General features: G+C 36.7%; 2 protein-coding genes across 2 annotated transcripts; both read left to right on the forward strand.

Annotated features, from left to right (window-relative positions):
- LOC109238956 lies at window positions 20,518-21,077 on the forward strand. The gene is made up of 2 exons (XM_019405458.1): window positions 20,518-20,810; window positions 20,915-21,077. Exons 1-2 carry the CDS (start codon window positions 20,518-20,520, stop codon window positions 21,075-21,077), a joined length of 456 nt encoding a protein of 151 aa, XP_019261003.1.
- Window positions 23,678-24,808, forward strand: LOC109238964 (uncharacterized mitochondrial protein AtMg00810-like). Its single transcript, XM_019405465.1, has one exon. It carries the CDS (start codon window positions 23,678-23,680, stop codon window positions 24,806-24,808), a length of 1,131 nt encoding a protein of 376 aa, XP_019261010.1.

The following is a 26,034-nucleotide window of genomic DNA, read 5'->3' on the forward strand; positions in this document are numbered from 1 at the left end:
GAACCAACACACAAAAAGTTAACAAAACAATTCGAATCTAATCCGAAACTCACCCGAGCCCCCGAGGCTCCAAACCAAACACCCACGCAAGTCTGAACACATAACACGAACCCAATCGCACGATCGGAAGACAAAAATAACCTCTAGAACCACAAATCGGATGCCAAAACACATGAAAATCGCCTTGAACTTCAAGAACTTCTAAAATCGCAACCGAGCGTTCGAACCATATCAAATCAACTTCAAATACCAAACTTTTTTTGCCAAGTCCCAAATGACATAACGGAGCTGTTCCAACTCTCGGAATCGCATTCTGACCCTGATATCACCAAAATCAACTCTCGGTCAGACCTTTCAATCTTCCAAAACTTCAACTTTTCCAACTTTCGTTGAAATGCCTCAAATTACCCTACGGACCTCTAAATCCAAATCCGGACGCGCGCCTAAGTCGAAAATCACCATATGAAGCTGTTGAGATCATGCAAAACCCATTCCGGAGCCATTTACTCAAAAGTCAAATTTTGGTCAAATTCTCACCGCTTAAGCTTCCAAAACTGGATTCCTTCTTCTAATTCGACTCTGAATCATTCGGTAACTGAATTCAACCATGCACGCAAGTCGATACACATATTGTGAAAATGATCAAGACCGTACGCTACCAAACAGAGCTTAAATTCTCAAAATGACCGGCCGAACTGTTATAATTATCCCATTGGTCGATAGCACACGTGGTATGAAATACATGTTACATTATTCTCACCTTATATTGGCGCGTGTGTCTTATTCTTTTAATCATTCAACACCGTACAGATATTTTTCTAGACACCTCCAAATGTCTATCCCGAGTTTCTCACTTCAATAATCCTCAAATTTAACTTTTTGGAGAAACTCGCATCTGGCTTACAAAACAAGTCATAATCGAATGGTAAAAATCGTAAGTATGACTAGTTGTCAAGATCGACCTTTATTAAATATAACCTCGCATTATCTAAGGTTCTATAAGGTCTCATCTCTTCACGATTCTTAACATAAGAGTCGATTGCTCGTGTGAGAGAGCCAATCTCGCGACTTGTTCGACACACTTTGTCATCAAAACATCATCACATGCATATGAGATATAAGCAAAATTTCAAGAGTCAAATATTAATGAGAATATTATAATAATAAAGTCATTTTACAATACATAAATATGTTCATATCCTCCGCAAACCAAGAGCCATAGCATGTTTCTTAAACAGGTCTCTAGCTATCGCCTTTGTAAAAGGATCAACTATCATGCTTCGCGTAGGAATATTGTACTACAAATTTATCTCTCCACTTGCTACCATGTCTCTCATAAAGTTATACTTGATGTCAATGTGCTTGGTCTTGTTGTGATTCTTAGGATCTTTTGTGTATGCAATAGTCGCTTGACTATCACAATAAAGAGTCATGGGACCATGAGAATTCTTTGTAATACCCAAATGTTCAAAGAACCTCTTCAACCAAACAGCTTTTTGTGCATCAGACTCACAAGCCACGAACTCAGCTTCAATCGTCGAAAGGGTAGTACAAGTTTGTTTCTTACTTTTCCATGAAATAACACCACCATTAAGTAAAAAAGCATAACCGGATGTTGATTTTCTATCATTCCGGTCACCAGCCCAATCAGCATCTGTATATCCTCTTAAGTATAAATCATTTCCACTATAACATAGTGAATAATCTGCAGTTCCCTTCAGGTATCTGAAAATTCTCTTCACAGCTTTCCAATGGTCTCTTCCAGGATTGGATTGATATCTGCTAACCAGACCTACGGTATAACGAATGTCCGGGTGAGTACACATCATAACGTACATCAAGCTCCCAACAACACTTGAATACGGAACTCGAGACATGTCTTCCTTTTCATTTTCAATCTTGGGTCACATTTCAAGGCTTAAAGTTTCACCTCTCGCTATAGGAGTATCCATGGTTTTGCAACTATTCATGCGAAAACGCTCCAAAATTTTCTTTATATAAGTTTCTTGAGATAAACTCAATAACTTTTTGGAACGGTCTCTTTGGATCTTAACTCCAAGGATATAATTTGCCTTACCCATATCTTTCACGTCAAGTTACTTTGAAAACCATGACTTTATAGTTTTCTAATACTCCAAATTATTTTTGACTAATAAAATATCATCCACGTAAAGAGAAAGAATTACAAATATCCCATTGGACTTCTTCACATAAATGCAATGGTCTTCATTGATCATGGTGAAATCATACAAGATTATCTCTTGTGAAATCTCAAATAGCATTGCCTCGAAGATTGCTTTAGGCCATAAATAGATCTTTTCAATTTACAGACCTTCTTTTTCTTGGCCTTTAATGATGAAGCCTATAGGTTGTTCCAAGTAGATTTCTTCATTTATTTCTCCATTGAGAAAAGCTGTCTTCACGTCCATTTGGTGTAATTCCAAATCCAAACGTGCAACAATAGCCAAAAGTAAGCAAATTGAGGTAAACTTCACAACTGGTGAAAATGTTTCCTCATAATCTATTACAACTTCTTGAGTAAAATCTTTTGCCACCAATCGTGCCTTGTACCTTTCTATTGACCCATCCGATTTGTGTTTAACTTTGAGAACCATCTGTTCCCTATAGCTCTACGCCCAGGCGGAAGGTCAACTAGATCTTAGACTTTATTGGTTTCATGGACTCTAATTCTTCTTTCATTGCTTTCATCCACTCAACTTTTCCAGGGCTTGATAAAGCCTCGGTCATAGACTTTGGCTCATCCATTATTATGGGAGACACCAAGAAAAAGTAATCTTTAATCTCATGAGTACGTTTGGGTATATATTTCCTGGTACTTTTTCGTAGTTGAAATTCAGATTTGTCAGGAGGATGTTGGGATTGAGAACTCCCACTCCCACTCGGATCAAGAACAAGATCTTGATCAATTTGATTATCAATTGTGTTAGAAGACACTTGCTGACTATCTGAGTTCAACATTTCATAAAGAGGCTCTCCATTACTTAACTCGCCCTTCTTTAGAAAATTATTTTCCAAAAATGTGACATCTCTTGATTCAATCTCAGTAACACTTCCATCCTCTGATTCACCAATGAATACATACCCTTTGGAGTGTTCTGAATATCTTATGAAGATATATTTCTTGCCTTTTGGACCTAATTTTCCAAACTTGCTAAAAGAATATTTTACATACACAGCACAACCACAAGGTCATAAATTATTTAAGTTTGGTTTATGACCAGTCCATAGTTCATAAGGGGTGGAAGAAACTGATTTATAAGGCACTTTAGTCAATATGTAGACTGCAGTCAATAACGCACCTCCCCAAAATAATATAGGTAAATTTGACTGCGCCATCATGGTCCTTATCATATCCAACAATGTTCTACTCCTTCTTTCCGGTACACCATTTTGTTGAGGTGTGTAAGGAATAGTTAATTGTCTGATGATGCCCTTTTCATTACACACAAACTGATCTGATAGATATTCACGCGCTGTATCAGTTCTTAATGTCTTAATCCTTTTATCTAATTGATTCTCAACTTCAGTCGAATATTTCTTAAAGCATTCTAGTACTTCAGATTTATGAGAAATCAAACAGACATAACCAAAGCGTGTGAAATCGTCATTAAATGTAATGAAATATAAAGCACCAGACCTAGATCTCATATTCATTAGACCACAGATATCAGAATGGATCAATTGCAATGGAAAATCAGCTCTCTTAGCCTTTCCAAATGATTTACATGTAATCTTTCCGGACAGATAATTTTCACAAGTTGGCATTTCAACTTTAGAGAAAGAACTAAATGTTCTTCCTTAGCCAATCTATTCATTCGATACCGCCCTATGTGACCTAATCTTGCATGCCATGTAATAACATCAATACCATTATTACTATAATAACATGCCATAACAGAACAGTCAACATAATAGTTATACATAGAAAGATTACAATCTAACACAAAAAAACCATCATAACGATGTACAAAACCATAAAAAACATTGTCTAAAGTAATTATAAGATCATTGCGACTAAAGTTCAAATTGAAATCTAAATCTAGAAGAACAGACACAGATACTAAGTTTCGTCGAATCTCTGGAACATATAAGACGTCATGCAACATCAAAGATCGGCCGCCACGCATGTCCATTCTGCAAGTGCCTATCCCTTTGACTTCAAGTTTTGCATTATTTCCCACATATACATGCTTTGATCCAGGTGGAACTCGACGAAACTCCATAAACGCTTCTCTATCACGGCTCACGTGGTCGGTGGCCCCTGAGTCTACAATCTATACATGATAAGATTCAGTTAGTAAAACAGTGCTAGAAACATATATAGCACTAAGAGATGCGTTTTGAAATGCTACCTTTTTTGGCTCAGTGCATTCACGAGCAAAATGCAGTGGAACTTGGCAATTGTAGCACTTCATCTTACTCTTGCCTTTCTTCTTGTAGAACCATTTTCCTTTCTTGGAATTTGGCTTGTTTCTTTTCTTAGAGGATCCTTCTCCGGTCTCCTTACCCTTTCCGTCATTTTTCCAGTTTCTCTTGCGCTTGAAGCTTGATCTCTTTGTACCACTTGATTCTGCCACAAAGGTATTTGGTATAGCTTTAGCAGCACCAAACCGCTCGTATTTAAGCTCCACATGACGGGAAAAATCAGCAAACGTTTTGATGTTATCATTGTGGGTCAAGTTAACCTTCAGATGTTCCCAATTATTAGAAAGAGACCGAATGACTGCCTGAACCTGCTGCTCATCACAGAGAACATGGCCAACACTTTTGAGTTGAGCAATCTTATTTGACATCACCCTTAGATGTTGTTTGACACTGTGCTCATGACATTTTTTGTACGTGTCAAACTTGATTGTCAGCTATCGAAGGCGAGTCACAGTTGTACCCCCATATACCTTTCTTAAATGTGCCCACTTGGCTTGAGCAGTAGGATATTGCTCACATTTGTGGATGAGATCTTCAACAACTGAACTTACAATAATTCCTCGTGCAATGGAATCTTTCCTTTTCCAAATATTGTATGTTTCCAGATCTCTCCTATGTTGGGCAATGTTACCCTCCTCTGTGTGACTCTTAACATGGTTAATACTTTCAAGAGCATCTTGTCTTCAAGTACATACCACATCTTACAAATCTAGATGTCGTAATTTTCACCATTTAGTTTGTCACCCATGTTCAAGTCAGCAATGCTACTTTTCGATGCTATGTCTATTATTAGAGACAATATTACAAGTTTAACTCATCAATATATACTTCAGTCAATTTATGCATGTGATTACGCACTCAAGCAAATTATTATATTATTAATTCTACATTTAGTATAGAATTGAAAGGTCACTACGTTTCCATTTATCATCTATATCAAAATATTTTGATTAATATTAAAATCACTTCTTAGTGTGTACTTTATTTCAAGTCTCAATCCATTACAAAACTGCCTCTCACACGAACTGATTGCACGTTCCCATTAATTTTTAACGTGCAACCTTTTTTTTCTTTTATTTATCCGTGTTTTAACTTCCCTAGGTAACCTCTTTAAGGTTTTATCTCCTCTAAATGGGTAGGGTCAGTCCATATCGGCGACGGCGATCCAAATCCAATATCTAACATGTTACACCCCATGTTTTCGAACGTGAAAGTACTTCATAAGTAAATTTATGTAAGCTCGGAAATGAGATGTTACATCTCGCATTTTCGTACATTGAAGTTTAGTCGTAAGTTAATCGACGTAATCTCGGGAATGAGATTATTTTTAAGGTTATAAGTATTATGCTATTTCATACAAGTTCGTGAAGGTGAGAGGGTAAGCAAGATTGAAGAAAATGAGTTTCGTCGAACTATGTCGTTTTGAGATAAAATACGGTACAAGCTATAATATCCCGTATTTATGGACTAATGCCATACAAGGTACCACCTGACCATCATAGTAAGGTATATAATGTATGTTAAAAGTGAGTAGTATTTTAAGTAATTTGAGATAATTCTTAATTATGTGGGTAATTGGTTAGTTAATGATTTTGGTGGGAGATTAACTAATTAATTATAATCTTGGATAAGGTTGGTATGCCTTCCCACGTGGCAGCAAGTGGAACAAGGATCAAAGACCTAAATTGTGACTCTTTTGCTAAGTGGATAGGTGGCACATGTTAAGGATTCTTGTGGCTAAGTCATAGATAAGTGGGCCCCACACCTACTAATATAAAAGGCATCTCTAAATCACAAAATTGAGATGATTATGAATAAATAGCTAACAGATGGAATTCACTTTCTCAAGGGGAATTCTTATGAACCCTTATAATGCTACAGTAACGTAAAATGCGATTCTAAGGGAGGACGGTACATTCTTTCTCAAGAATATCATAAGGATTTTTCCCTACTTCGATACGCCGTTACGTGATTTGTCACAATTGACATATGTTAGAGGGATTGTCAAGAGAATCGGCTCACGTATGTTAAGGCTATCCCTTCTTTCCTTTTGGCATGATCCATACGATACAAACGAAACGAGCAAATGCACAACTTTCATAAATGATTTGGTTCATAGAAATGCTAGAGATGCTTATGTTCTTGATTCCCCATATGTCTTATTATTCTATCATCTGTTCATGGGTCTCAGAAAATACGTAATTTGATAAAGTTTACTTCATGATATTAATCAAAGGCATAATGGTCTTATGACATTCCGAAAGATTTTATTGACATACTTCTCATGCATTGCATTCATTTATGCATGTAAATTGACCCATGACCAGATGGCATTATATATGCGTATATATGTATATATATATGTATATGAGAAAAGGTTACGACATTATATACGCACTACCACCTGATCAGCTGGTATACGTTGATGATTTTACCCACAGTGGCCGAAATGATATGATGGGATGCCCTCAGAGGCTTGATGATGTTATGAGCATATACTTATGCATCATATGATATTTATATGCATATGCATGACAATATAAATATTAAATGATTCACAGAGCTATGCAGACATACAAGTTGAGTCTTTTACTCCATGTTTCTCTCATGTTTATTATTCACTGATTTTCATTCCTTACATACTCGGTACATTATTTGTATTGACGTCCCTTTTGCCTAGGGACGCTGCATTTCAATCTCGCAGGTCCCGATAGACAGGTCGAGAGTCCTCCAAGTAGGCTATCAGCTTAGCAGAAGATGTTGGTGCGCTCCAATTGCTCCGGAGTTACTTATTTGGTCAGTATGATCTGGACGTATATTGATTAGTATGGCGGGGCCCTGTCCCGACCTTTATGGTATTGATCTATTCTTAGAGGCTTGTAGACATATGTCATGTATATAAAAGATTGTATGGGGTTGTCGGCCTATGTTCAGTGTATAAGTGATCATTTTGACCTTATAGGCCCGTATGTCATATGTATAAGTTTGTATTATATGTTGGGTCGTCCTATGTCGAGTGTTCCCTCATGTTTCATTCTAGTTATCTCACAGCAGCCTTTCTGTTTCATTTACCTATGATAATATGATATGAAAGATACGTTACGTTGGCGATCGGTTGAGTAAGGTACCGGGTGCTCATCGCCACCCATCGGTTTGGGTCGTGACAAAAGTGGTATTAGAGGAGTTCTGTTCTAGGGAGTCTACAAGCCGTGTGTAGTAGAGTCTTGTTTTTGGGTGTGTTGTGTACCACACTTATAAGCAGGAGGCTACATGGCATTTAGGATTGTCACTCTTTCTTCTTACTCTAGATCATGTGGTAGAGCTCACTTATAAGAATTCAAACTCCTAACTTCTATTTTATTCGTAATAAGACGATACCTACATCTGGATAAGAGATTGCATGTGGATGTGGAAGAGTTGAGTTAGAGGAACTCGATTTTGCATGATGTTTATGATGAGTAAATATAAGGTCTTCAGCAGATCATGTGTGTACCAAGATGTGTGAGCTTCTTGTTAAGGAGCCCTATGACATGAATATCTATCCACCCATATGGTAAAAAGCAACGAAAGAATCAGAAGATACAAGTTTCAACAAGTAAAAGAAGCAAGTTGAAGAGGGGCACGAGGTACACAATTAGTGAAGATGATCATTATCTACAATTCAGGAAAAGAGATATAAGCATTTTGAGTTACCTTCAACAATGACAGAGGTATGTACAATTGGCCACACCGATCTCAGTTATGCCCTATGGGAGCTAACAAATATGGTTTAAGAGAAGGACGTGATATCAGGATCCGGCTGGGGTTAGAGTAACCCAAAATGGTTGATGGATTGTTTGCCCAAAGGGCATTGCAAATGTGCTAATAGATCTCCTTGTGAGACACCCAGATGGTGCACTCTAGAATAGTACAACTAGATATGAATACTAGAGTGTTTAAAAAATTTTTTAGGCAACCCAAAGAGCCAGATGATGGAGCAAGGGGAGCTAGAAGCAAGAGAATATCTTGTTGATGTTTTTAGAATAAAGTGATAGACAAAGATGTTAGCAGGGAAATAAGAAGAGAGTTAATGAAGCATTATGAGTAAGATGTGATGCATGGATGACAACGGTAGATCCAAGAAAATGATAGTATTACAGAGTCTATAGACAAGGGAAGGAAAATACGAGAGGTGACAGGCCTTGAGACAACAAAAGAGTATAGGTCATAAAGTCACATCCTCATTTCGAGAAATAAGTTCATGACTCTAACGTGATTACTAGAAGGAAAAGTTAGACCCCAGAGTAATAGAAATCAGTATGGATTGGTGAACAAGATAAACTAAAAATAAATTAGGGAATGAGTGATTTGATAATGGTCGGGATCATGAGAATTTCATATTGCGTTCCGGCGATAATAGAATGGACAATAAAAGAAAATTCATGAGAAATTCAGAGAATGGTCATTCAGGAAGACACTTCCCTAAAGAAAGTAATGTTAATAAAGTTAAGCTAAAGGGACTGTATGTGGCAGTTACACTAAGTGTCACACTCACAAGTAAGGAATTTTGTTATCCTTGGTATAGAAGGATTTCTGCAAGGTGAGTAAGGGTCATCGATGAATTGAAAAGATGCCAAAGATGAAAAAGTAAAACATCTATACGTAGATCATCGTAGCACTAAATCTTAGTATTCCCCTAAAGGGGGGAATATAGAGTGATGTGGCATTAAATCACAATTAAGTGGTTCTAGTAGCTATGGAATGGTAAAGGAAGAATGCAATAAAAATAAGAAAGGGATGAGATTGCACTTATTCAAATCCTACAGATATGCTATGATTCCAGAATATTATGCAAACACGACGTCAAGGAAAGGAGGTAAGGATTCCTGCCCGGGATGTTATTGATAAATAAGGAGCCAGTGTGAGAGGTAAGTTAAGACAAAGGAAATAACCCAAGAAAGATTACACGGAATATTGATATGAGAATGGGCCAACGAGTAGTTAGTAGTTAATTCAGGAAGAGCCTAGTTATGGCTAGACAAGAGGATACAAGAAAATCAACAGATCGTGCAAGATAAACATAGTGAGCCTAACATGGGGAATTCAGTCTCGCAGATATGACATCGTGATCCTTGAGAAATATTCAGATTGGAGTTGGGGAAGTTAAAGGTGCCGTATAAGTGTTACAAAAATAAAAGAAAGTGCCACTGGGAAACAATCAAAATTTAAGTTCAAAAGCAACCCTACAAGAACAAGGGCGTGGAGATAAGTAACTACGGATAATTATAGGCGAGGAAGAACATCAAAAATTCCGTTGAATATACGATGTAATAAGCTCGCAGCTTTACAAGAGTTAGAGGGTCTTCCCTAAGTACTACAACGAAAGACTAGCTGAGAAAATAATGAAGAAGGCTTCAACCTAAGCACAATGACCTAAAGAGGAAATGGTCTTGTAACAACAGTCTCACAGCAACATTGTATGCACCCCATAAGAAAGTGGCACCTATCGTGGCTAATGAACGGGAAGAAGGAATAAATCAAAAGGGGATATTCAAGATCATATGGGTTGTATGGAATTCCAATATGTGTGGCCACTAAGATAAGCCAAGTATTCATGCAACAAGTGGCAGGACGACCAGGAAAAGTAATTGCTTGCATTTAAAGAAAGTTGAGAAGGAATGAAAGGACTTATTCGATCAATGATCCAGAGATAATTACATTATGAATGCACCTAAGATTTCGGAGTATTATCCATATAGCATATATGTTGAAAATCATAAAGCCGTAGAAGACTCCGGTATAAGTTAAAAGAAAGCATTGAGTCCAAATCATAGATAAACGATTGAGTTGTTAGAAGATTGTATCATGGATATTCCATAGCGTCCACGAATCTAAAGTAATAACTAATACCATGAGCCATACATAAAGATTGATCAGAGGGAAGAGGAAACTAAAGAGTTACATCAACTAAGTAAATCGGGAGTCTGATTATTTGACCCATAAAATTATAGACATCGTGATTGGGAACATTACAGGATCACTCTTGATATCAGAGGTACAATATAGATAGCACAACAGCCATATTCTATAACGGCTCTACGATAAAGCCAGTTAGAAGAGTACGGGCCTCATAAGAAGTCAGTATGAAGCTCTCACCAGATTGTATATGCACCAGAGGTGCAAGTATTATAGTAGAGATTCATGTTGTAGATGTGAATTATACCTATGTGGAAGAGAGGTCATGAAAGAGATAGAAGATGTGATGCAAGATTTTGAGGTAAGTAAGGTAAAGGTGAACAACATACGAGATAGTCAAATGCAGAAGGTCGTGAACGGTCCATACTTCAAATAGAAGACAAGAAGCGCTGAGATTCATTATCCAGGAATGATAGCGGTATCGTCAGTGGCATATCTTCCAACCTATGGTTTCTGGGTATTGATTGGTCTAGTTAAGAGATTAAAGAAGAGTTAGAGACGGTGTGATGTCTCGCTTGATGTTCCAGAATAACACAAGGAAGTCTATGGTATAAGCAAGTTGAAGGAAGGTTGCGAATAGTATAAATGGATATGTGTAGGTCGTAAGCTAAAGTATGATAAACGACAAGGTTTAGGAAGACAGGAGTAAGGATATGAAAGGGTGAGTGAGAAGGTGACGAGAATAGATAAGTCCTCAGGATTAAGTCCATGAAAACAAGAGAGCTAATGGTTTCTCTAAGTTATGGAAAGCACAGTATAGCCTGAATGAACTCAAAGGAATCTAAGACTAATAGCATTTAGAAGAGATGGAATGCTTCCCTGGTAGTAGAATGAGTGTGTAATTGTGATAGATAAAGGATAACGTCTGGGCCTTCGATTGAGTAATGATTTGAAGGGAAAAAAAGGATTTCTGGGACGTCACGGAATTAGAATACTCCCACCCATAAGATGTATCACGTTGGGATGCTATGAAATACGGTCATTGAAGTATAATATCGCCCCTAGGAGGATTAGGCAAGCCACTTCAGATATCCCCCGATGAGACGTAAGCCCTAGTGGCAATGTATTACATAAGAAGCTTCAAGTTATCAGTGGTAGATTGTAAATCAACAATGGATGGATAAAACTTACAAACTATGAGATGAGATTAGGCCATCAGTCTTAAGATGAACAGTAATGAAGAAGTTTTAAATGACTTAGCTTTATATATATAGGATAAGCAACGAGAGTAACCTGGAGTTTGGTAGCAGACCTTAGTAACGGTAAATCGAAGTAAGAGTTATGGTATAATATGATATACCTAGATGCAGTAAAGTCATACGGATGGATAACCAGGTCTATGAAATAAGGTATAGCAATATTCGTAAGTTCAACAAAGTACCAAGCGAAGAACTTCAGTATACCTATAGATGCTCAGAGGGACATCTTGTCAAGCTCTGTATACGTTTACAAAGTGAGACCTAGAGATTGGCTAAAACAAAGCTGGAGGAAAAAGCTGGAGGGAAGAGTCGCATAGGCACACATACAAGGTTAGAGTCGTACAGGCTGCATGATAGAAGGTAGCAACAGTTACGAGATTGGAAGGATTCCGATCACAAGTCATGGTGTGAGAAAGAGGCCTAGGGGGGGGGATGTCCTGGCCTTTGGATTTATTCACAGAACAGGATGGCAAGGGCAGTATTAAAACCATTCATAAGAGCTGGCGTACCCAGTAAAACTTACAAGTAAACCAGATATAAAGATGGCGACTAGGGTTGCTGTTTCCATTCATATCATATTTATAAAATTTCCAGACCCCAATGGATCTACGATAGGATCGTTTATTTACAACGGAATGGTATAAAATGTCAACAGATCTCAATGAATACAATAGGATTTGTGGCTACACAAACTGTTGAAAACAGTTCTAGATCTGGTCCAAGATGAACTGCGGTAGGATATTTATTAAAACCATTGAATTCGGAATATGGCAAAGTAGCTCCTGGGTGGCGAACTACTCCTTTGATGGGTGTCGCAATGGCCTTATTTACGGTATTTCTATCTATTATTTTGGAGATTTATAACTCTTCCATTTTATTGGATGGAATTTCAATGAATTAGATCTATAAGAACCGCAAAGTCCTTGCTTTTGAGTCCAAAATGAATCATCTAGAGCTCCGATTTCTAGTCTATTCTTTTTTCTTTTGGTAGTTCGATCGTAGAATTTCTTTGTTTCTGTATTTCCGAAGTATGAGTGTGTGACTTGTTATAATTGATCCTATTGATAGTACAGAGAATGGGTCTTTATGAGACTGATAAGTGCATCAGTCAACATTCGAGGATGAATGTTCCAAAGGGGGGAATGATGTTACACCCAATATTTTCGTACGTGAAAGTACGCCATAAGTAAATTGATGAAAGCTCGGAAATGAGATGTTATATCCCGCAATTTCGTACGTTGAAGTTTCGTCGTAAGTTAATCGACGTAAGCTCGGGAATGAGATTATTTTTAAGGTTATAAGTATTATGCTATTTCAAACAAGTTCGTGAAGGTGAGAGGGTAAGCATGATCGAAGAAAATGAGTTTCGTCGAAGTTTGTCGTTTTGAGATAAAATATGGTCGAAGCTATAATACCCCGTATTTATGGACTAGTGCCATACAAGGTACCACATGACCATGATAGTATGGTGTATAAGGTGTGTTAAAAGTGAGTAGTATTTTAAGTAATTTGAGAAAATTCTTAATTATGGGTAATTGTATGATTTTGGTGGGAGATTAGCTAATTAATTATAATCTTGGATAAGTTTGGTATGCCTTCCCATGTGGCAGCAAGTGGAACAAGGATCAAAGACCTAAATTGTGACTCTTTTGCTAAGTGGATAGGTGGCACATGTTGAGGATTCTTGTGGCTAAGTCATACATAAGTGGGGCCCACACCCACTAATATAAAAGGTATCTCTAAATCACAAAATTGAGATGATTATGAATACATAGCTAACGGATGGAAATCTCTTTCTCAAGGGGAATTCTTATGAACCCTTATAACGCTACAGTAGCGTAAAATGCAATTCTAAGAGAGCACAGGACAATCTGTCTCAAGAATATCATGCGGATTTTTCCCTACTTCGATTCGCCGTTACGTGACTTGTTGCAATTGACGTATGTTAGAGGGATTGTCAAGAGAATCGACTCAGGTATGTTAAGGCTATCCTTTCTTTCCTTTTGGCATGATCCATACGATACAAACGAAACGAGCAAATGCACAACTTCCATAAACGACTCTATTCATAGAAATGCTAGAGATGCTTATGTTCTTTATTTCCCATGTGTTCTATTATTCTATCATTTGTTCATGAGTCTCAGAAAATATGTAAGTTGATAAAGTTTACTTCATGATATTAATGAAAGGAATAATGGTCTTATGACATTCCTAAAGATTTTATTGACGTATTTTTCATGCATTGCATTCATTTATACATGTACATTGACCCATGACCAGATGGCATTATATACGCGTATATATATATATATATATATATATATATATATATATATATATATATATATGGTTACGATGTTATATACGCACCACCACCTGATCAGCTAGTATACGTTGATGATTTTGCCCACAGTGGCCGAAATGATATGATGGGATGGCCTCAGAGGCTTGATGATGTTATGAAAGAATATACATATGCATCATATGACATTTACACGCATATGCATGATATTATAAAAATTAAATGATTCATCGAGCTTTGCAGACATGTTGAGTCTTTTACTCTATGTTTCTCTCATGTTTTTTTTTGCTGATTTTCACATACTCGGTACATTATTTGTACTAACATTCCGTTTGCCTAGGACGATGCGTTTCGTGCCCGCAGGTCCCAATAGACAGGTCGAGAGTCCTCCAAGTAGGCTATCAGCTCAGTTGAAGATGTTGGTGCGCTCCATTTGCTCCGAAGTTGCTTATTTGGTCAGTATGATCTGGACGTGTATTAATTGGTATGGCCCTATCCCGAACTTTATGGTATTGATCTATTCTTAGAGGTTTGTAGACATATGTCATGTATATGAAAGATTGTATGGCCTTGTCGGCCTATGTTCAGTGTACGAGTGATCATTTTGGCCTTATAGGCCCATATGTCATATGTATAAGTTTGTATTACATGTTGGGTCGTCCTATGTCGAGTGTTCCCTCATGTTTCATTCAAGTTATCTCACAGCAACCTTTCCGTTTCATTTACCTGGGATAATATGATACGAAAGATACGTTACGTTGGTGTTCGGTTGAATAAGGTACCGGGTGCCCGTCGCGGCCCATCGATTTGGATCGTGACATAACACCTCGCACATTAGGAGGCAATTGCTACCCCTATTTACTAACTATTTACTGCCCTTATGCATTACATATAAAAACAAAGCCACCCTGTGCAGTTCGACATTATATTTATTCACCATTGCATATGCAATAACCTACCAATCAACCCAAAAAAGCTCTTCACAAAAAAGTATTCTTCCTATGTTTATACCCTAGTGACACCATATGGATGTAATCCAATTTGTAAGGTCCAACTGCAGAAGAAGGAAGAGGATGATGGGAGAAAATAAGAAGTTCTTTATTGTTAATGTTCCATTTTTCTAATGTATCTGCAACTTAATTAGCTTCTCTATAGCAATGGCAAATAACACAATTGAGTTGACTGGCAATGTCTTGAATCTGTCTGATAATGCCCTACATCAATCACAAGCTGGGAATCACAGTCCAGTATAATGTTGTTACAACCGTTGCGACTACACATTCCACACCCGCTAACGCTGCTCTAGCTTCAGCCATGTTGCTTCTTGTTCTGCCAATTGAAGAAGAAAACGCCATAGTTAGCTTACCCCTATGATCTCTGCATATGCCACCAACACCCGAATTTCCTTCCGCGTCTTTGTAATTTGCTGCCATCGGTATTAATCTTAAACCAATATTCAGGAGGTGCCATTTAACGACTGTGCAATCAATTTTGGGAATGAGTAATAACACCTGTTGACAGATATCTACTCAACTCCCTGCCCATTCCCTATTACACTTAGCCTTTGATATCACCCATTTCAAGTGGTATGTTCAATATGCTAGACTAATATAGAGGTCATTAGTACGTTAATTTTTTTTTTTTTTGTGTGTGTTTTGTAGCAAAAGCTTCGTTCTAGCACATTCCTTTCGCTATCCTATTTTGCTCTCTACAGCTCTCAGGTATGGATCCATAGGGCAGTGGCGGAGCTACAGGACTAAATGTGGGTTAGGAATTAGGACGAACCCAATAGCTTTTTTGCTTGGTTTTCTATATTTGTGTTAGAAAGTTCATAAAATATGTATAAATTTTTAATTGCGAATCCAGTAACTAAAACTAATTATGAGTTCAATGACAAATTCAGAATCCAAAAATTTTAAATTCTGGTTCCACCTCTACATAGGATTTTGTGTTGTTTGGCTTTAAAGAGATTAATATATATTTATGAGTTAACAAGATTTTCCAAAGTAAAATACAATAATAAAAGAAGCACTGCGAAATATCGTAACTTTAACAAGCTCAACTTGCTATGAATAACTATCGAAATTATGGTTGGTAGAAGTAGGTTTAACGATCTTTCTATAACCAACTTCTCCCAATTCTGTTCTAATGAGCTGATTAATATATATATATATATATATATATATATATATATATATAAGGAATTTTTACCTCCTATAGCAAATGCTAACACCTTATTTATTTTAAATAAATATCATTTAAAAAAATTATATTCTATAGATACCTTTTAAGGTTTATAGCAAAATATTTAATTTTGGTTACCTCCTAGCCCTAAGCCACTAAATACGCTAATCAGTTACACTATTTTCTTTCTCTCTCTACTTTGATACATCCCATTCTCTTCCCCCATCCCATTAAAATTTCCGATCTCCTCCTCCTTCCACCGGATTTGTGCAAAGTATGAAAGATTCAAAAGGTAACCAAACACTTTATTGGTGATATTATGTAGGTGTTGTTTTGATCCTTGTAATTCAGACTCTGCCATTCTCTTTCCATAATCCGTGGGTGAATATTGTGAGCAGTGATTCAACCAATTAGAGGAGCAGAGCAGGTTCACTCTCTGCTTCAGCCGATTTGTGCTTTGTCTTCTTCTATTTGGGAATTTAGAGTTCTTTTCGACAGATCAAACCAACTTATCAATCCAGAGCAATTCCATGTCGCCTTTCTTTTTCTTTTTCTTTCTTTTTGCTTTGTCTTCTTCTATTTAGGAATTTAGAGTTCTCTTCAACTGAATCAAATCAACTTCATCAATCCAGAGCAATTCCACGTGAAATCCATGCCCCAACTTTATCTTTCGCGATGAAGAAAAACATTTCTTTTAATATATTTCAATGTATTACGCTGTATTTTCATGTATTTTATTGTATTCATTGTCTTCTTTTTTCATTTTAACTCAATGTATCTCGCTGTATTCCATGTATTTTATTGTATTCTCTGTCTTTTTTTTCATTGTATTTCAATGTATCCCGCTGTATTATATGTATTTCATCGTATTCACTGTCTTGCTATATGCCATGAATGTATTTATAAGTTTTTTTAATTAATATAATTTATGTATTCAGATGTATTATATAATTTCTATGAAGATTGCTATATTTTTGGGGTATTTTTCGGTTGAGAATCTTTTTTATAACTGAAAATACAAAATTTGTGTGTTATAATTGAGTTTGTTGAGTTATATTAGGAGTCTATTATGTTAATTGATTCACTTTCCATTTTAAAAACAGTGTAATCCCCTATTTCACGCCGTGAATACAGTCGAATACAATAATCTGTCCAGCTGTAATCCCATCTTTCACTCCATGAATACAGTCGAATACACTCGAATACAACAACTGATTAGCTGGACTTCCCTGATTCACGCCTATTTTTACTACTGTATTCATGAATACAATAGCTTACATACATCATATACAACTTATAATAGCAAATGGTATTTATAAATGGCTAATTACTACTAAAAGATAATGCTTTATGAAAATTTTCCTTAATATAAAAGGTTGCATCATATAAATGAAGAAATTAGTTAGCTACGATAGTTACGTTACGGATATCCTATTGTGTGCATTTTGTCTTTTTTAGATATCATTTCAACAATTTTGGTTCCATTTGCTAAGACTGCTAAGTCAACTTTCACAAGTTCACTATTTCACATACCAAATGATGTATTCCAGTCTCCAACTATCCAAGTATATACGACATCGTCCCCCTTAGCACAAAGTTTGAATAACTACTACATGGAAAAAATTAAGAATATTTTACCTGCAAAAAATATTTTCCCCGGAAAATCTATAGCTAACTTTGGCGTCATTAAGCGTCAAAATATTTTCTAGGAAATTACCTGGGAAAACTAATCGGCAAGTATATTTTCCCAGGGAAATTTGCGGGCAATTTAAAGAAAAAAATGAAAAAAAAAAATCATATGATATTCCCGTAGGAGATTCCCTAGGTAGTGCTACATGCGAATTTACTTGCGGATATTTTCTTGAAAATTTACCTGCGAATTTCCTTATTTGGGGAATTATTTGGGGATGTTGCTGCGGATTTAACTTGAGATTTTTTCTGGAGGATTTACCGGGGATTTTTTTAGCTGCGGAACTACCTATGGATGTTGTTACTGCGGATGAAGCTAGGGATATTTTTTTGGGGATTTACTTGACAATTTTCTTACATGAAAAATTACCTAAAGATTTTGTTGCTGTAAATTTAATTAAAAAAAAATTCTCGGAGATTTGCTTATTTGGGGAATTACATGGGATTTTATTATTATAAATTTTGCTAGAAACTTGTTCTTGATGATATAGCTGGGAATTTTCTTACCCGAGAATTTATCTGAAATTTTCGTTGGGGATTTGATCTTCGGATTTAGATACTATTGCTGGTTTAGTTGAATATAAAATTTTACCTGAGGATTTTATAGCTACATATTTAAGTTTGAATTTCTATAAATACTTAATAAATATTAATTTAACATTTTAAGAAAATATTATTTTTGATTTAAAAAGTATATTTTTCCTAAAAGCTACAAAAACTTGATATGTCAAACACATCCTTCTGTGTTAATTTTATCTATTATGTATTTTATCGATTGTGTTGGTAGATATAGTTAAAATGTTAGGGAGAATTACACTCCTTATCACTTGGCTCACTAGCCCATCAAAAAATGGTCAGGTTGTATATAATGTGAAAATTACTTTTCACTCATTAGCCTACTCCTTTTAATTTCTTTTTTTTTTTTTTATGTTATTACTTTTCACCCATTAGCTCACTCCTTTTAATTTCTTTTTTCTTTTCTCTGTTCTTCTTCTCCTCGTGTCCCAACTTTGCATCCCAAACTTTCTCCATCATTATTATTCTCCATCAACGCTCCTCCAGATTCAAAGCCGATAATCACTATTTGGATGAAGAAGAAAAAACAATACATAAAAGAATTAGTTTTTTGGATTCATATGAAGATCACTTCCTCCGATAGAGTGGAAAGAACTATGTTTGCACTAAAGAGGTTCACTTGGTAAGTTGTTGGATCACCAAATTAGAAAGAAGGTATTGGCATGGTCTCAGTTTTACCCTCATTCCATGTGTAATTCCAATTCTAGTGGTTGATTAAAAACATGGAAAATAGAAGTCACCATTAAAGGTGTTTCAAAGCTTCGATTTCAGAAATTGCGTTTTTTGATTTGTTAGTTGTTTGGATTAGGTGTTGTCCCAATTGATTGGAATCATCAAGAGGAGTTCAAAACTTAAGTTTGAAGTGATTTGGAATATATTTAAGGTAGATTTGAGTTAAATTTCAGAAGATCAACAAGAAAGAAGAAGAACATGTGAAGCTCCATTGATATGATTCATCTGTATAATAATGTATAAAATTTTATAGATAGTATATTAATATGTGTTGTTATTTGTGGGGCTACGTACGCACGAAGTGACGAGAGTCCGTACGTAGCTACTATTCCGATTTATGTCCGGGTAGTTTTAGATTTACACCATGCTTTGTGGACACCGTTATTTGATTATATTTGTATTGTATTGAATGTAACTAAGTTGAGGATTTTTAAGAATTTAAAGGCTTCATGTTGAATTGTCCTTATTTTGAAAAGAATCAAGAAAAAAGGGTTATGATTTATTGATAAATTTATATTTGACCGTATCGTAAGTATATTCCGCGAGCGGGGTGATTCTTTCCACTACTCTCATGGGAGCAGGCTGTTTGCCTCGGCAGCTTAATAGGTGCATCTATGGTTTGTGCAGTTCGATCCTCGGCAGTACACAGTTTACATTTATGTTGGATCGGTTCGTACATCCTCGGCAGAATTCGTGCGTGATAATAAAACCGGAAGTCCCTTTCATAATTGGTATTAATTCATTGTTTGAGAGATCATTTGTTTTAAACGAAGGAAGTGATTTGGGTTCTTAAATATGGTGAAAGAATTATTCAGTTATTTCTTATTCTGAGTTTTATTGTTGTCTCTATATATCATGCTTAATAAGAATTTCACATTATCATATTGTTGGCCCTTAGTAAGTGTCAGAGTCGACCCCTCGTCACTACTTCTTCGAGGTTAGACTAGATACTTACTGGGTACATATTATTTATATATTCACGCTACACTTCTGTACTTAATTGTACAGGATCTAAGGCAGCTGCATCTGGTTACCAGTCAGGTGCGCAGATTTGATCCCCATCTCGAGACTTCACGGTGAGCTGCCTTCCGAGCCGTTCTGCAGCAGCTGGAGTCTTCCTTATGTTTTATTTTTCTATCTATTTTCTTTCAGATAGTAGACTAGTATTCTTTTGTATATTCTACTAGAATTCCCACATACTTGTGACACCAGTTCTTGGCACACACACTAGTAGACTTATGATTTTGGATTTGTTTTCATTACGATTTGTACTCATTTGCTTCCATTTAATTATGTTACATTTGCAAATTTCTAAATCTTTTTAGCAAATGAGGAAATGTTATCCACTTAGCAATTTATTTAGAACGGGAAAACCACTAGTTTGACCAGTGTTGGCTTGCCTAAGAATGGTGTTGGGCGCCATCACGACCTACAATGAAATTGGATCGTGACACATCTGACAATCCCCGAGCTATGCTCGTTTCAACTGCCTTTGATGGAATAGGGTACAGGTCTTGGAGGAGAAGTGTATTGAGGGGGTTGTTTGTCAAGAACAATTCTATGTCACCACAGTTTTGTCAATGGGAGCGATGTGATAATATGGTAACGTCTTGGATCCTAAATTCACTTTCTAAGGAAATTCCATACAGTGTAGAATATGCGAATGCTGCTGCTGAGCTTTGGAAGGAATTTGAGGATCGTTATGAACAAACCAATGGAGCTAGGATGTATCAAGTTCAAAAGGAAATCAACAATCTTTCTTGAAGAAACTCTGGGAGGAACTCACTACTCTGAACAAGAGAACTTAATGTAGTTGTACCTCTAATTGTAGTGCAAAGGAGAGTATGTACAAAGCTGAGCAAGATAGGAGACTGATACAATTTCTTATGGGATTGAATGAGGTTTACACTGTAGCTCGAGGTAGTATACTTATGATGAACCCATTGCCAAGCCTAGCACAGGCCTTTTCACTCCTAGTTCAGGATGAGAAATAAAGAGAGATTAGGCCAACCAACCAATTGTCCATTGAGTCAATCTCACTGAATGTGAATGCATCAGGAAAGGGTTCATTCAAGACAAGTTTCCCGGCAAATAACAATTACAATGGCATTCCTCGAGCTCGACTCATATGTGGTTTCTGCAAGAAGCCAGAGCATAGTAAGGAGAGATGTTGCAAGTGTACAAGGATCCTCTATATATAATAAAGGCAAAAGAGTAGCTGCAAGTGTACAAGGAGCCTCTAATGAATCTTTGATCACTAAGGAAAATGAAAACAAAGCCCAAGATGATGGAAGGAATGTGAACTTGACTGAAGAGCAGTATGGACAACTTGTGAGCCTACTTCAACAGTTTCATGTGGGAAATAGAGATGCTGGGAGATCCCTAGGAAGTTCAAATTCTCTAATGCCAATGCAGTCAACTTTGCAGGTATGATAGTATGTACTTCCTCCATTGATTTTGGCAAAATTTCATGCAAATGCTTTGAATCCAAAACTGATCATAGATACTAGATTCAGGGGATTCCAATCATATGACTTTTCATAGATCCTTACTGTCTAACATCAAGATCTTACCTTACCCTCTCCTAGTAGTCCTACCTAATGGCTACAAAGTCAAAGTATTTGAGATTGGTGATGTTGTTCTCACAGAAAAAATAGTCTTGTACAAAGTCCTTTTAGTTCCCTCTTTCAAATTCAATCTTGTGTCAATCTATTGATTAAACAAACATCTTAAAGGCATGGCATCCTTTAGTGATGATACTTGTCTTCTGCAGGCTCCTTTAGTAAAGAGGCCTCTGGAGATTGGTAAAGTAAGATATGGCTTGTACCTGCTTTGCTCCAAGTGTTTGAGAAACAACAACTCTTTCACTACAGTTTCTGATCTCTGCTCTAATGTAAATAGTTCCTTTTTGAATAATCTGCAATGTCATTCACCTTCACTTGTAAATAAGTCACATCTAAATCAAATGAAGAACCTTTCCCTTTCAACTGTTAATACTTCATCTTTGAATATTGATGTTTCTTGTTCTGGTTCTAATTCTTGTGTTTCTAAGAAGAATAATGTGAACCTTTTATGGCACAATAGGCTTGGACATGTGCCATTTGTAAAGATGAAAGGTATCTCCACTATACCTGCTGAATTCTCCTCTAAACAACCTTTTATATGCACAATCTGTCCCATGGCCAGACAAACCAGACTGCCCTTTCCCCAAAGAGTTAGTACCTCCTCCAAAATTTTTGAATTACTCCATGTAGACTTGTGGGGACCTTATCATGAACACATACATGACAAATATAGATTCTTCATCACCATGCTATATGACTATAGTAGAACTACTTGGACTCAGTTGCTGGCATGCAAAAGCAATGCACTACAGGCATTCAAGGCCTTGATCTCCTTAGTTGAAAACCAGTTCAAAACCAATATCAACTCCATTAGATCTGACAATGGATTAGAATTTAACAATATTGAAGCCATTGTTTTCTTTCAGTCAAAATGAATTGTTCACCAAAGAACTTGTCCCTACACACCACAATAAAATGGAGTGGTAGAGAGAAAACACATATATTTTCTTGAAACAGCCAAGGCCTTACCTTTTCAGTCTATCATCCCCTTAAAGTATTGGGGGAAATGTGTTCTAACAGCCAGCTACATTATAAACAGGTTACCTACTACATATCTAAAAAATAAGTCTCCCTTTGAAGTCCTATATGTTAAGAAACCAGACTATACACAACTAAGAAGCTTTAGTTGTTTATGTTTCCCTACAACACCTAAGATTCACATAAATAAATTTGAGCCAAAAACAGTTCCACGTATCTTTTTGGGCTATCCTTTTGGGGGTGAAAGACTACAAAGTTCTGGATTTGTCAACAAGGAGAATTCACATTACCAGAGACATAAGGTTCCATGAGTTTATATTTCCATTTGACATCTGCTCTAAGTCTGTGTCTTTCCCTACATTCTTTGATACTGTCTTTTCTGATGAACATGTGATTTCTAGTAATGATAGTGTCACCAGTATGTCCACTAATGAGTCATCACCTAACTCTTCATATATAAGATCATCTTATCCCGTTGATCATGTATCTTCTTCTCCTTTTTCACCTTCTGTACCTCATTTTCCAACTTCCCCTCTTGATACGTCTGCACCTTTTCCTCCATGCTCATCTCCCTCTCTTAGCTCTCCTCCAGTACATCACTCTTTTGAACCTTTAAGAAGATCACAAAGGAAACACAAAACTCCTACCTATCTAAAAGACTATGTACATAATGTTAGCAATCCTGATAAGCACTCATTCTCTCTTAACACTTTGTTTTCTAATCTTCACCACATAACCGTTGAATCAATAACTCCTAACAGTCAGGCTTTGGTAAGTAGTATTTGCAATGATAGTGAACCATCTTCTTTTGAGGAAGCTACTGTTAGCCCGGCTTGGCAAGCAACCATGGTCTAGGAATTTGAGGCACTCTATGCTAACAACACCAGGAATCTAGTACCACACCCTCCTGTTATAAAGGTAATAGGTTGTAGATGAGTCTATAAAATAAAGCACAGGTCTGATGGTACTATGGAAAGATTCCACCAGGTCTCATGGTGAAAGACCAATCTCTAGTTTGCAAGTTAAATAAATCCTTATATAGTTTGAAACAAGCAAGTAGGCAGTGGTATGAGAAGTTAACTGAGGCTTTGTGCTCCAAAGGTTTCAACCACAACATGAATGACTATTCATTATTTTACAAGCAGCAAGGTGATTCAGTGGTTTATGGGGCAGTGTATGCAGATGATGTCTTGGTCACAAGTACAAATCAGGAGGAAATAGGTTATTTGAAAGCTTTCCTTCTTGATAAGTTTAAGATAAACGACTTAGGCAACTTGCATTACTTCTTAGGTCTCGAAGTCCTATACAAGCATGATAGTGTGATTATGTCTCAAAGGAAGTTTGTTTTAGATTTACTAAAAGAGTACAACTGTTTGGAGTATAGTGTTTTGAGTTCTCCATTTGATCCTAATGAAAAGTTAAAGGCCAAGGAGGGAAAACCATTAGAGGATCCCACCTCCTACAGAGAGTTAATAGGCAAATTAAACATCCTTACCAACACAAGACTTGATATAGCCTTTGGAGTGCAACACTTGAGCCAATTCATGCAAGACCTTAGGGAACCTCACTTGAAGGCAACCTATCACTTACTAAGATATCTCAAGGGCGATCCTACTTTGGGAGTCTTTATGTCTAACATTGCAGACTGGTCTGTTAGAGCATTTTGTGATTTTGATTGGGCTTCCTACCCAGACTCAAGAAGGTCTGTGAGTGGGTACAAGTCTAAAAAGCAGGAGACTATTTCATTATCCTCAGCAGAGGCTACGTACATGTCGCTTAGGAAAGTGATTGGTGAACTGGTCTGGTTGAGTAGGCTACTGACTGAACTAAGAGTTCCTTCTATTCATCCAATTGTAGTGTTTTGTGATAGTTTGTCAGCCCTAAATATCGCTAAGAATCCTGTATTTCATGAACGTACAAAACACATCGAAGTTGATTGCCATTTTGTGAGGAAACAACTACAAGAGGGTCTCATCTCTTTGCATCATATTACTACTGACCAGCAACTCACATATATCCTTACAAAATCTCTCACAGGCATCAAGCATTCTAGTATTTTGGGCAAGTTGACAGTGTTTTCAACACCTCCAACTCGAGGAGGGGTATTGAAATATATTATTTAATAATTAGTTAGGCACTGTTATAGTTGGTTATGTCGGTTAGTTATTAGTTAGTGTAATAGTTTTAGTGCCAGCTGGCAGCATGTGTATATATACTGTGTACTGATATCAATGAAAGCTTAAGCACCATTTCACAAATTTCACTTTCTCTTCTTCCCTTCTCTCACGCTGAGTTCTAGAACCCTCATCTCTCCACCATTGCAGGTATGATCGAGCTCGTTCCTATTGATTTTCAGTGTCGATCTTGACATTTAGCACTGTAATTATTTGGAAGTAATTATTGGAAAAAGCCAAACTATTTAAGACAACAAAAAACAAGAAACTTGTAAGGTAGAAAGTATTATCACAAGAAGGATTATAATTAAATATACCGATAGTGCGAATACTCTTTTTATACTACCAGTGTAATTTAATCTCTATTAGTAGGTTAGTCACTAGTCACGACCCAAAATCCACTAAGGGTCGTGATGGCGCCGGACACTGCTGTCAGGCAAGCCAACCAAATTACTTAATCCAAATCTCGTTTTAGTACTTTTTAAAATCCATGAATTTCCTTCAAATTTAGCAATTTTAAAAGATAATAGTCTCAAATCGAATTCAAATGATAAGCAGTTAACATAAAATACTTCAAACCATCCCAGAACCCGGTGTCACAAGTGCATGAGCCTCTACTGACAAGGAAATAAAATACAACATCTGTCCGAAATACAATGGACAGAAAGTAAATACAGTATGCTGGAAGGGACTGCTCTAGCTGCGGCCGTCTCGAATAATGCAGCTCACCGAGTCCCAGAATCATCCGTGCTGCTACGCCTAGTAGGCCGCTAGAGGTACATATATCTGTGCAACAAAAATGCACAGAAGTGTAGTATGAGTACGTAAACAACGTGTACTCAATGAGTATCCCACCTAATCTCGAAGAAGTAGAGACGAGATGGTCAACTTCGACACTTACTAGTGGTCTAATAATGATGTCAATATTACATTAAATCGTGAATTTCTACCAACATGATTTTTATCAAATAGAAGGAAACAAGTAAACTATTATTCCTTTTTATGGGAAATTTCCCAAATTCCTTTTTTCATTAAGTTCCAAATATTCTCAAGCCATGAAGAGGCAATAACAACTTTAATAAGTTCAAGCAGCAATACAAGCATGCGCAACTCATGCCGAGGTCGACGGCCCGCTCCAACAAAAATGTAAACTATGCACTGCCGAGGGTCGAACG

Source organism: Nicotiana attenuata, chromosome 1, assembly GCF_001879085.1.
Source record: "Nicotiana attenuata strain UT chromosome 1, NIATTr2, whole genome shotgun sequence".
Taxonomy (NCBI): domain Eukaryota; kingdom Viridiplantae; phylum Streptophyta; class Magnoliopsida; order Solanales; family Solanaceae; genus Nicotiana; species Nicotiana attenuata.